Genomic DNA, 12,928 nt, shown 5'->3' on the forward strand with positions numbered 1-12,928 from the left:
GACATCTCCTAAAATGACCTCCTAATCTTTTAGCATTTGGGAAAAAAGGCCCGATGTGCGGAAAGATACGTGGATGGCCTGTCGCACGTATCCGCCCTCCCCGTCGCGGGCTCCTTTTGCGCCGTGATTTTCTCCTGTGGTCTCCACGTAGGAAAGGAAAAGGAGCAAATACAGGGTTTCAGGTGAGAAAATCGCAAAAGAGAAAGATCCGGTAGGATGACTTAAATGGATATAGAAACGGATTTAGGATTTCTGATGCAAAACATCACAACTCTTGGGACCGACCTTTTGATCTTTTAGAAGTGGAATATTAGAAACTCTTGGTGATGACCGTTTTTATTCCTCCCAAAAATTTTTTAGGAGTTAAAAACATTATGTTTTTAGGAAGATAAAATAGAGTATTTTTAGAGATGCTCTAATAGAAAACTGTTGTCATTTCAAAATTGCATGTTTCATATCGAAAATCTGGTAGGTATCTTGATTGAAATATACTAGTACCATGACCACGACCCTCGCTGACGCTACTGCACTTCCGTATTTCCAAGATCCAAATCCAAAACGAAAAACTTTCCCGGTATAAATGGAAATCCTGAATCTCCGCCTCCGGTGAGGCTGAGCTGAATCCGACTCCCCACAATTTACTCCCCCAATTACTCCATCCACCTCCCCCAAATTTATGGCCTCTTTCCTGCTCAGCTGAGCTCGCCTCCTCCCTCTCCTCCGGCCTCCCCCTTCGTCACTTTCCACTACCCAAAGCTTCTTCCCTCCTGCTTCCCTTTTCACACCAAGCAGGACCTGCCAGTGCCAAACGCACGCCGCATCACACAGAAGCCAACAAGAATGAGAACAGGCCGGGAGGTCAGCCAGCCACTTGCCCACCTCCGAGCTGTCCCCCATGACACCACCGCCAGCACCGCCACCATCACCCAAAGTACCAAACGACGCGGCTGCAGTTCGCAGTAGCTCCAAGATCTCTCCTTTGACCTCCCCCTTCGCCCTCCTGCCACTGCCATGGTCTGCTGCCATGGCGGCCGCCGCAGCGCCGCAATCCTATTCTTTGCCGTGGCCGCGGCGGCCTGCGCTGCGGTGGCGGCGGCGCAGGAGCCCAACACCGACGCCTACTTCGTCTCCGGGTTTTTCTCCAAGCTGGGCCGCGCCGCGCCGTCCTCGTCCGGCGCCAACGGGGTGTGCTCCTGGCCCGGCGTGTCCTGCGACGGCGAGGGGCGGGTCGTGGCGTTCGTGGCCGCCGGGATGGACCTGGCCGGCGCCATCCCGGAGGACACCGTCGGCAAGCTCGAGCGTCTGCAGGTCCTCGACCTCAGCCGCAACCGCCTAACCGCGCTGCCCAATGACCTGTGGGAGCTCGGCGCGTCGCTGAGCGCGCTCAACCTCTCCGGCAACGCCATCCGCGGCGCGCTCCCCAACAACGTCGGCAACTTCGCGCGCCTCAAGGTGCTCGACGTCTCCCACAACGCCTTCACCGGCGCGCTGCCGCAAGCGCTCGGCTCAATTACCGGCCTGCAGGTGCTCAACGCCAGCCACAACCAGTTCCAGGGTCAGGTCCCCAACGCCATCGTCTTCGGCTGTGTGAACGTCGTGGCTATGGATCTCTCCGGCAATGCACTCGACGGGGGCTTGCCGGACCTGTCGCCGCTCCGCTCGCTAGCCCATCTCAACCTGTCGGGCAACAGGCTCGGTGGCTCCATCATCGGGGCGTTCCAGGAGCAGTTGAGGGTGATAGACCTCAGCAACAACGGCTTCTCCGGGTTGAATTTCAGCAGTGGGTATGCCGGCTCGGCGTTGATGTACCTTGACTTGTCAGGAAATCAGCTTACAGGAGAATTCACCATGGCCGGCCGGTTCCAGAACCTGAGGCATATGAATCTTGCACACAACCAGTTGTCCAATGCTAATTTGCTGGTGTCCATGGGTGAGATATCTGGGCTGGAGTTTGTTAATCTGTCTAGCACAGGGCTGCATGGGCAGATTCCTGCTGATTTTTCATCCCGATTGGTTGGATTGAAGGTGCTCGATTTATCACGGAACAATATCAGTGGGATAGTCCCAGACATGAGTTCTCTTCGTCTACATGTGCTGGACTTGTCGGTGAACAATCTCACCGGTGAGATACCTGTGGCATTGGTGAAGAAGTTGGCATCGATGGATCGGTTCAACTTCTCATACAACAATCTCACTGTTTGTGCCTCTGAGCTCTCCCCTGAGGCGTTTGCCGCTTCATTTGCTCGGTCCAGGAATGACTGCCCAATTGCTGTGAATCCAGATAGTATCAAGAAAAGTAGAGGGAAGCGTAAGGGGATAAAGTTGGTGCTCGCCGTTGTACTCTCCTTGTTCTTCTCTGTTCTTGGTTTGCTTTGCTTGGCAGTGGCATGTCAGAGGCGGAGGAAGAGGTGTGATGCGCTGCCTGTGGTTAAGCAGGTGTCGTTCAAGGAGGAGCCTGCTGTATCAGGGCCATTTTCTTTCCAGACGGATTCAACAACGTGGGTTGCTGATGTGAAGGTTGCAACTTCAGTGCCAGTTGTCATATTTGAGAAGCCCTTGCTGAGCTTCACATTTGCTGACCTCTTGGCAGCGACATCAAACTTTGACAGGGGTACCTTGCTGGCAGAAGGGAGATTTGGGCCAGTGTATAGGGGATTCCTTCCTGGCGGAATTCAAGTCGCCGTGAAGGTGTTGGTCCATGGATCAGTAATGGAAGACCAAGATGCAGCAAGGGAGCTCGAGCGGCTGGGACGGATCAAACATCCTAACTTGGTTCCTTTGACTGGTTACTGTCTGGCAGGGGACCAGAGGATTGCCATCTACGAGTACATGGAAAATGGCAATTTGCACAACTTACTGCATGACTTACCGCTAGGAGTTCAGGCAACTGAAGATTGGAGCGGCGACACATGGGAGGACAACATTGGTGGTGTCGCAACTGAAATCATCACACCGGAAGGTACCGCCACATGGATGTTTCGACACAAAATTGCATTAGGTGCCGCGAGGGCACTGGCATTCCTCCATCATGGCTGTATCCCGCAGATTGTCCACCGGGATGTGAAGGCAAGCAGCATCTACTTTGACTGCACAATGGAGCCTAGGCTGGCTGATTTTGGGTTGTCTGGAACCAGCACCGACAATGACCTATTACACCATTCCCTAGGCTATGCTCCGCCGGAGTTCTCCAACTCGGAGAACGCCATGGCGACCGCAAAGTCCGACGTTTACAGCTTTGGTGTCGTGTTGTTCGAACTGGTCACCGGCAAGAAACCATTGGGTGATGAGTACCCTAACCAGAAGGAGGCCAGCCTGGTGAACTGGGCCAGGGCGATGGTGAAGGCGAACCATGGGCCAAGCATCATCGACCCCAAGATCCGTGACACGGGGCTGGAGCGGCAGATGGAGGAGGCGCTGAGGATCGCCTACCTGTGCACCGCGGAACTGCCGTCTAAGAGGCCGGCCATGCAGCAGATTGTCGGTCTCCTCAAGGACATCGAGCCGAAGGTAGAAGAGCAGGATTGAAGATCTGAAGAAGTGATTACTTGCAGCGTTTCGGATGGTGTTGAAATATGTGTAGTGACAGCGGAGGCAGGCTGTGACTGAGTGAGCTCTTGGCTGTTTTACCTTAGTGGAGTTCACTATGCTATGCCTTGCTCTGCTGTGTCTGAGATATATCTTTTTCATCTTTCTCTTTTTTCCCCTCCCTCGCTAATTCTTCAAGTTGCTGAAGATTGTTGCAATACAGCTCTGCCATACCTGCCCTTAGTGTAACACCCTCGGTGTTACACTGTAAAGCATTTACTAAAACATGTCATGAGCATCGTGTTTATGTGTTAATGCAAGTGATAAAGTGTGTAGATCAATTTCTGTAACTCGAAACGATCAACTAAAATGCGGAGCGAAAGTTGATTCGATAGTCATGTTATATCACTTAGGGTTTAAAACCAATTTTTATTAAGCAAAAATGTTATAGAACATGTGTGTGATACTTAAATAAAATTTGAAGTACAAACTTTGTAGATGACCGCTGATATTTCCACTAGCTTAGAAATCGTAATTGGAAATCAAATTCAGCTCTAAAACTTAGAAATTTTCAAGTCTGCCGACTGCTGGACATTGCTATGTTTAGTAATTTTTTTGTGAGAGACTGGGTTAAGGAGTATGGTAGTATTATGGCTTGTTTTAGTAGCCCAATATTGCCTCTAAGGTATAGCAAAAGTGGTTTGGGTATTGAATTAACGGTTTAGACGTCTTGAACGCTTTAACGTGCATAACATAAACTCAGGCTGTCTTCTTATGTTGGGCGCAGTCACCAGGCCGTCCTGCCCCGACGTCGCGGCGTTGGTGCGCCGGGTGCGCGCACGTGACCATGCTTGTCGGTTGCTGCTGCCGCAGCCTGGCCACGGTGGGCACGCCGCTAGCCGCTGCGCCCGTCGCTCACTTGCACTTGGCCGTCCTGCCGCCGTGCCACGCTGCTGCCGCTGTCGTCGCGCCGCCTACGCTTGGCCGAGGCCGACCGCAGCGAGTCGCTGGCCCTGCGCCCTGTTGCTCTGCCTTGCACTGTCGTTTGGGTGCCCCTGTGGCCACGCTGCGCTGTCGTCGTGTCCGCACTGCCGGCACTACTCACGTCGCGACGCTGCTGCTGCCGTCGCGTCGTCGTCGGGTCTGCGTTGATCTGCTGCACCTCTGCGCTTTTGCCAGCCCTGTGCATGTCGCCTCTGCCGCGCGCACGTGGGCGAGCCGCCATCGCCACGCCATTTATGGCACTACGCCGCATGTGCCACGCCAGTCAGACGTGCGCACGCATTGTCTGTAGCACCGGCGTGTGGTCCTCCTGTGCTCGCCGCTCGCGTCCCGCCAAGGCGTGGACAAGCGAGCCCACCTGCCGCGCCGTCTCTGTCTTTCCCTCTTTCTCCCTCTGTTTTCCTCCGTCGTCGCGTCGTGTCACGGTGAAGCCAGAGAGCGAGCACCTCTCGTCAATTCCTTGTGCTCGCGTCTCCGCCTTCATGCCCTCTCTCTAGCCGACCCCACCCCGCTTTGACTCGCGTCACACCGAGCTCCAATTTTGGAGCTTTGCCCGCCGTTGTGCCGTTGAGGCCCATCGCCGCCCACGTCGTGGCCAGTCTCCACCACCTCATCCCGCACCAATTCCTCTGCACCACTAGCTAGCCTTGGCTCCTTCGTCGTGCGCATGCTAGTCGCAGCTCTAGTGCTGCCTCCTCGCCACTGACGCGGACGTGCCTTTGCGGTCCGCCATTCAACTCGCAGTGCGCACATGGCCAGTCTTGCTGGGGTCATCTCCGGCCGAGTTGGCTTCTTAGTAAGGTCACTAGTGAGTGGTCGTTGCTCGCCCGCTACCCTACCGCCTAGTTGTTGCTGCGGCTCGCCTAAACGCCGTCACCATTGTCGCAGGGTGCCCGCCATCGTGGAGAGGTCCCTCTACGGCGTCCCGGCTCGTGCAACGGCCGCCCATCGTCTCGTGTCGGACCCTAGGTGAGCGTCGGCCTCGTAGATAGGTCAGCGAGGGTCCCGTGTGGCCGACGTAAGCGCTAGTGCCACCGCTCGCCGCGTCGGAGCGCGCGGGGATGGCTGAGGACCTTGCCGTTGAAAAGAGGAGAAAGATCCGAGGGTTCCGTTGCAAAGTCGCTATCTATAAAAATAGTAACGTGGATTGCGAGTTGTTTTGCTCATAGTCCAGGGGCGTTTTTGCAAGAGTGCCGACACGTGCGGGCTTCCTCGCCGTGGGCCGGCTCCACGCGTGGGCCGGCGTGCGCTTGCGCGCGCGCGTTGCGTCGTGTGGGCCGCGTTGGGCCGAATTGAGTTTATCATTTTCATGGAGAATAGAAATAACTTTTTATTTTAATTCTGAGCTGAACTTTGGTAAATCATATAAAATCATGTAGGTATCCAAAAATTGTGAAACTAATTTTGTTAGTTTCTAAAATTGTGCTCTATCTGTTTGTGTATTTAGTTCATATATATATATATATATTTGTTGATTCCAGGAACTATTAAATCATTTGAGAGTGCTTAATATTATTAGGTTAAATATTATAGGAATTTTTGTGGCAATATGGTGATAGCTGCAACTTTGAAATTTTTACAGTAGCTTTTTGGTATTATTATGTGCTCACTGTAATTTTTGTAGCTTTAGAATAGACTTAACATAAGGGTAGTTAAATGCTCTTTGTTTCAAATATACATTAAATCACTAGTAGAAATAAAGATATATCCTTCATTTGTAAAGCTAGGTGTTTGTTAGTTGAACCCAAAACTTTACTTGATGAAGATGATAGTTAGCTTAGTATCTTAGTCATTAGAGCTAGCTTAGTAGTTTACCATGTGTATTCTTAATTTAGGAGCTGCTGTTGCTAAAATACTAAGTGTTGCATCATCATCACATGCATGTAGAGAACGAGTTGGTGGAGATCGTGACCATCGGAGACCACGAGTTTGAGGAGGTGATCGAGGAGTACGAGGAGGAGATCCTCGTGCTGAAGGAGGTCCCAGAGCGACCACTGACTGACTGAGCTGACACCGCGCCTACTTAAGGCAAGCCCCGGTGCATAACCCTTATTTTGAATGATCACTGGATATATATATATGTGCATTTACGTTACAGGATTTATATTGAAACTACATGCATAGATATACCTACCCAGGAGTCTTACTAGCATAGGTCGAGTAGCTGCTATGCTTAGGTTATCGGTAGCGTGAGTAACCTGCTGTTACTCACAATAGGTAATTATTATTATCACTCTCATGATAAAATGGTGAAAAGAAATGGAGACCGGGTAGGGATATGGTACGGGTATTGGTGGGTGTAAGAGGTTGTGTCCCGCGGCCAACGGGGCATAGTTTGGTTACACTGTTTTCCCTGTCCGTGTCGGTTAAGGACTGGTCGTTGCATTGAATTCTAGTCAGGTCACAGACTTATTATTCTGAGCACATACTTGTTTATGGGAGCAGGAAATGTTCATTGCTCTCTTGTCGTGGGTTCCGGCTCTTTCCGGACCGACTGATTGGAGGCGGAAATGGTAGAGGTCTAAGCACCACACTGAGTCCGGGACTCAAGAGTGGGGGCTTGGAGTCTAAGTTTGCACGGAGACCTGGACCCCTTGATAGGAGAGTGGTGGATTGGTCCTGCTTGTGCTTGGGATACAAGCGGGGCGTGTGTTTTGGGGTACCCAGCTGGGCTACATTGATTCACGAATCACCATGTAATACAATACAACTTGTCTACGATCTAGCACCGTAGTAAGAACTCAAAGATGAAAGATGGTGAAATAGATCTGATTGCTCAATTCTTGCTTGAAAGTAGAACATGTGCTTACATAGAATGGTTAGCTAATGAACTAATTATGACTGCTAATAAAACATATACATAAGGATTCACTACTAGTATTGCTTTTTGTAAAAAGAAAACCCAGCAAACCATAAAGTTTATCATATCATTTGGAGTCGGCAAATTATTCCCACTAGTCGGGTAAGTCTTGCGAGTACATTGTGTACTCAGGGTTTATTTACCCTGTTGCAGGTGCAGCTTGAGGAGTAGCTGTTGTGTGGAGGTTTTTTCTGGTGGGCACAGACGGATCCTTGTATCTTATCGTTAGATGTTTATTGTAATTCCGTTGTTTAAATTCTGCAATCTGAACTTGGTATTGTAATAATGTATTTCTAAGAACTCTTGTTGTATGAAATGGACTGAGAATTATAAATTCGTTCTCATTATTGGATCCTGGAGAAAAAACGTGGATTGTTCGAGTTCTCTCTTAGGATGTGCTTAACGAAACCGTCCGATATAGCTCGTTTTCAAGGTGCTTAGTGTCTGATAGAAGATGAACGTCTCCAAAGATGTATTATTTTGAACGGTTCTACCACACTTACTACTAACCATGGTACTACTCAAGAGATACTGAAAGCTCCCATCAATGTGCTTGTGTTTTGCACGCGGGAGAGAAAATGGCTGCAGCTGTCCTTGTCCTTGCTTTTTTTGGTAGTGTAGCTCATGCCAACCCCTCGCGATTTCAATACTACTCCGTTTCTTGCGATTGCAATCTGAACAAAGTGTCAGAGCTACTGTTCATCCAATCCACTCATTTAGTCTGTTTGTTGGTTTCAGTCGAAACTTATCAGTCAGTCAATAATATTTTTTTCTCATAATAAATCAGTACTAACCAGATTTATCAACCTAGAAACCAATAACGACCTGACTCGATTGCTGGATATTGCATGGTAGTATGATTGCCGCTGCAACTGCACTGTCCTGGAAGTGTCCTCGCACACTGTTTGGAAGATTAAAGCATGTTCCAACCATCATTATGCCTGCAACTGTTTTCCTCTCGTAAAGCACAGGAGGACGGTGGGTGCAGGTGGCTCTGCTTTACTACTCGAGTTAAGGGGGTCCTTTTCTGCTTTGCAAACCAGCCTGCTCTCTTCTGGATTTTTACGCCATCTAAGTGCGTTGTTAATAATGCTTTCTTGCCATGCGCAGATGCTGGTGTTGGGCGTGGTGACTGCTGAAGTGCTGATGGATGGCTGCCCTTTTCGGGGAGCCACCACTGCAAGTGCACACCGTTTCATCACCCTCTCCAGCGTGCATGGAACATGCAAGCGCGCAACTCTTATGATTGTGCTTTCTGGCCTTGTGTAGACACTTGTTTCGTGAGTCGGAAATGTTTTAGCAATAAATTTATTGAATACCAGAATAAATAAATAAAAAGTTAACACGATTAAAAGCATTAGATTGTACTGCTAGACTCATCTTGAAAAAATGTTATCATGACAACATATTTTTTCTACTTATAGATACTATTATAATTGTCAAAAGTGTCATACCTTGGACTACCCGACATGACACGGGTGTTCGTATTTTTCTGAATTTATTCTAAGATTAACGGTGCTATTCTTTCAGTGGTAGACGACAGGCCCTTCGATAGCAAACTGTTTGTGATGACTTCGTCAATCTCGAGATTTGCCGGTCTAACTCAGTTCTTCGGAGATGCTCACGTTCATATGGATGAGTGTGCGTTCGTATATGTGAGCATCTGCGTGTGTAACTGGGTCTCGAAAAAAAAAAAGATTTATATTTCAACCAGAGGTGGTCGTTGCTGCGAGACCCGTGTTTTCAAACTCGGTCATTCTCAATTCAGAAAAAAAGAAGACCATAACCGTGTCTCATGTCAACATCGGAAATTTGGGCGTTTCTCCCTGATTAGCCTCGTGATTTAGGGGAAGATACACTGACTGTCCTTGCCAACGCACAGTCATGCAAAACGGTATGCCAAGAAAAGCAGAGGTAAAAAAACAAAAACAAACGGTATGCCAAGAAAAGCAGAGGTAAAAAAAAAACAACCACTACGTAAAAAACGATTTTTAGCAACGGTTTGATTTTTTTAGGGACGACTGGTGATGGAGCCACCCCTACAGTGGCGTGCTCGGGTGTCCAGACACTAGCCATCCCTACAAATGGAACAGCAGGGACGGCTAGTGATATGAGCCGCCCCTACAAATGGGGTCTGATTTATAGGGGCGGCTCAATCACCAGTCGCCCCTGGAGTTGCTATTTGTAGGGGCGGCTGGTGATTGAGCCGCCGCTACAAATGCCCCCGTATATATAGCTCCGATTTGTAGGGGCGGCTCAATCACCAGCCGCCCCTACAAAGGACCCACATATAAAACAGCTACATCACCTTCTTTCTCCTCGGGTCACTCACTCTAACCCATGAAAGAAAGGTGAAGAGGCCTTGGGCACCTTCTAAAAATTGCTCTACTAAGGGGAAAGGTTTTGGTCTCAAATCCTTTGGTGGAGAGGTTGTAAAAGGTAAAAAAATACTATTCCATATTTTTTTTGAAGTTTTAATGGTTGGTTAGTGAGTAATTAGAGTTTTATTTTTCTCTCTCTTCTATGGTGCTTGAGTTACTTATGAAGCAAATTAGACCCAAGTTTTAAATGCACTAGGGTAAATTAGGGAGGAGAACAAGATCATACCCTTATTTGGTCTATGTTTCTTGATTTTAGTGAACAATTAGTTAGTTTTATGGATGTTTCATGTGCATGTGGATCTAGATCTAGGGTTTGGTTTTTTTATTAATTTCATTTTTGTAAATTTATGTTTGATGATATTGGATTAGGGTTTGTATGAAAGATATTAGGTAAAGTATAATTGTTGCTAATTGTTGTCTTTGAAATTGTTTATTGTAATCAATAAATATGTATTTCAATTATTTATGGATAAATGGGCCATTAATTAATTTTCCTTTACCATGGTGTGTTTGTATGCTTCATGTAATTATATTAGATTTATATTCATATATATCTGAAGTATATACAATTATTCTCAAGTAATTATTAATTTGTTTTATTTTTATATATATCTGAATAAGTAGTCCTTTAATGTTTGTTTTGTTGTTGTTGGAAAAGATGGAGTACAGGAACTCTTGTATGTATGGTTCGTTAAGGTTCAAGGAATGTTTCCGTGAAGAGGTGGATAAATTTATTGAAGCCACAAAGAAGCATGCAACGACATTGAAAGAGAATAATGATACAATTATTTATCCATGTAAAGATTGCAAGAACCGTATGGCATGGATATATGTGACTATCATTAGATCACATTTGATTATGCGAGGATTTGTTGAGGACTACACAGTGTGGATTCATCATGGTGAAACGGTTATTGTTAACGACAAGGATAAGGACGAATATGACGACGAAACCATAGAATCCCTGTCCCAATATTCAGCAGAGCTTGATACACGAATGGATTTCGAGTTTGGCAATGAACAAGGTGGTGATGCTGGTGGTTGGGATGGTAACGACGAAGGTGGTGCCAATAATGATGGTGGAGCACGTGTTGGGGATGAAGATAATTTGAAGGACATGATTCGAGCCCTTGGACAAGAGATTTTACTAAATAGCCCGGAAGGTCTAGAAAATTTGGAAAGGGTGACAAAAGCATCGAAGGAGACTGTGTATGGAGTTGAAAAGGGCTGTCCGACACATTAGACATTGCTACGTTTTGTGCTTGAGCTGCTCATCTTGAAGGCTAAGTACGGCTGGTCAGACTGTAGTTTTAATGATCTATTGCATCTCCTGTCATGGGTGCTGCCACAACCAAACTTAGTTCCCGCCAACACATACCAAGCGAAGAAGATCATAAGTCCATTGACAATGGGGGTTGAAAAAATCTATGCATGCCCCAACCACTGTATACTTTTTTATGGTGAAACGTTCAAGTCACTGGATAAATGTCCTCGGTGTGGGGCCAGCCGATACAAGAACAATGACCTTTACGATGGGGACGAAGCCTCCACGGGGAAAAAGAGAAATAAGAAGGGTACAAAAAAGGTGGTACAAGAATCTCAGCCTCCAAAAGGACACTCCATTAGACAACGATGCAAAACAGAGAAGAATTTCTACCTTGGTAATGTGGTACCTACCAGTGACCGACCGCTTGAGACGTATCTTCCTAAACCCTAAAGAAGCCGCACTCATGACATGATGGGATGATAAGCGCAAGGTGGATGATGATAAGATTGCACACCCGGCTGATTGTAGTTAGTGGCAAAGGTTTGATGAGAAGCACAAAGAATTCAGCGATGACCCAAAAAATGTATGGTTTGGCTTAAGCACCGATGGAATAAATCCCTTCAATGAGAGGATGAGCGACCACAGCACATGGCCAGTGATCTTGACCATGTACAACATTCCAATATGGTTGTGTTAGAAGAGAAAGTACCTTCTCCTCACTATTCTTATTTCTGGCCCTAAACAACCAGGCATTGATATAGACGTGTTCCTCGAGCCTTTGATGCAAGAAATAGAGAGGCTATGGAGGCATGGGGAGCAGATGTACGATGTGTTCTGAAAGAAGGACTTCATATATAGAGCAATAATATTTGTTACTACCAATGATTACCCCACGCTGTTTGCTTTGTCTGGATAGATCAAAGGAAAGACAAGATGCTTGGTTTGCTTGGATGGTACTACATGGGTGTACCTGGATGCATCCAAGAAGATAGTTTACCTAAGGAACCGATACTTCTTAAAGACAAGTCACAAGTACCGCAACAAATTGTTCTTTAGATTTTATGACAACGCCCCGGAGATTGAACCCCTTTGGAGAGATGTCATAACGGAGAACACATGTACAGAATGGTGAAAAACATATGTATCGTCTATGAAAAGAAGAATCCAGATGGGACGAACAGAGATAGAAGCACACCTCCTGTCGAAGGAGTACCTTTCAAGAAACAATCGATCTTCTTTCAGTATCTGCCTTATTGTCCAGACTTAGAGGTCTTCCATGCCATTGATGCAATGCACGTGTAGAAGAATGTCTTTGAGAGTCTCATTGCTACCTTGATGGACACAGGCAAGTCAAAGGATGGTCTGAAAGCATAGAAAGACATGGTGCAGTTAAACATGATGCCACAACTTCACCCGGTACCTGAGGCTAATGGAAAATACACTCTGCCCGTGGCATGCTTCAACCTAACACCAGATGAGAAGAGAGCTATATGCACTTTTCTGAGGGGGATCAAAGTTCTGACTGGGTTTTTAGCAAATGTGAAGAAGCTAGTGTCGATGAAGGACTTGTCAATAACACACTACAAGGCTCACGATTGCTATGTGATGCTGACAGTGTTTCTACCTATTGCAATTAGGGCTATAAAGCCAGAGTTCTTGAAAATGACCATCACCTGCATGTGCTACTTCTTTTCAAAGATCTCACAGAAGACGATTGACAAGCAAGAGCTGAGTGACCTACATGAATTTGTGGTGGAGACACAAAATCAACTAGAGATGTATTTACCTCCTGCTTTTTTTGATATAATGCCACATCTCATGTTTCACATGGTTCATCAGATATAGACACTAGGCCCTTGCTACTTGCATGAAATGTGGTCCTACGAGCGGTTC

At 47.1% G+C, this 12,928-nt stretch overlaps 1 protein-coding gene across 1 annotated transcript; it reads left to right on the forward strand.

The window, feature by feature from the left end:
* Positions 1-630: 630 nt before the first annotated feature.
* Positions 631-3,855, forward strand: LOC136471738 (probable LRR receptor-like serine/threonine-protein kinase At2g24230). The gene has a single exon (XM_066469494.1). It carries the CDS (start codon positions 1,012-1,014, stop codon positions 3,523-3,525), a length of 2,514 nt encoding a protein of 837 aa, XP_066325591.1. The 5' UTR covers positions 631-1,011; the 3' UTR covers positions 3,526-3,855.
* The last annotated feature ends 9,073 nt before the right edge of the window (positions 3,856-12,928 follow it).

The sequence above is a fragment of the Miscanthus floridulus genome, chromosome 8 (genome assembly GCF_019320115.1).
Source record: "Miscanthus floridulus cultivar M001 chromosome 8, ASM1932011v1, whole genome shotgun sequence".
Lineage (NCBI taxonomy): Eukaryota > Viridiplantae > Streptophyta > Magnoliopsida > Poales > Poaceae > Miscanthus > Miscanthus floridulus.

Bases quoted from the DNA above. Each gene is read 5' to 3' on its own strand.
- LOC136471738 (XM_066469494.1), top strand. From the start codon at position 1,012: ATGGTCTGCTGCCATGGCGGCCGCCGCAGCGCCGCAATCCTATTCTTT.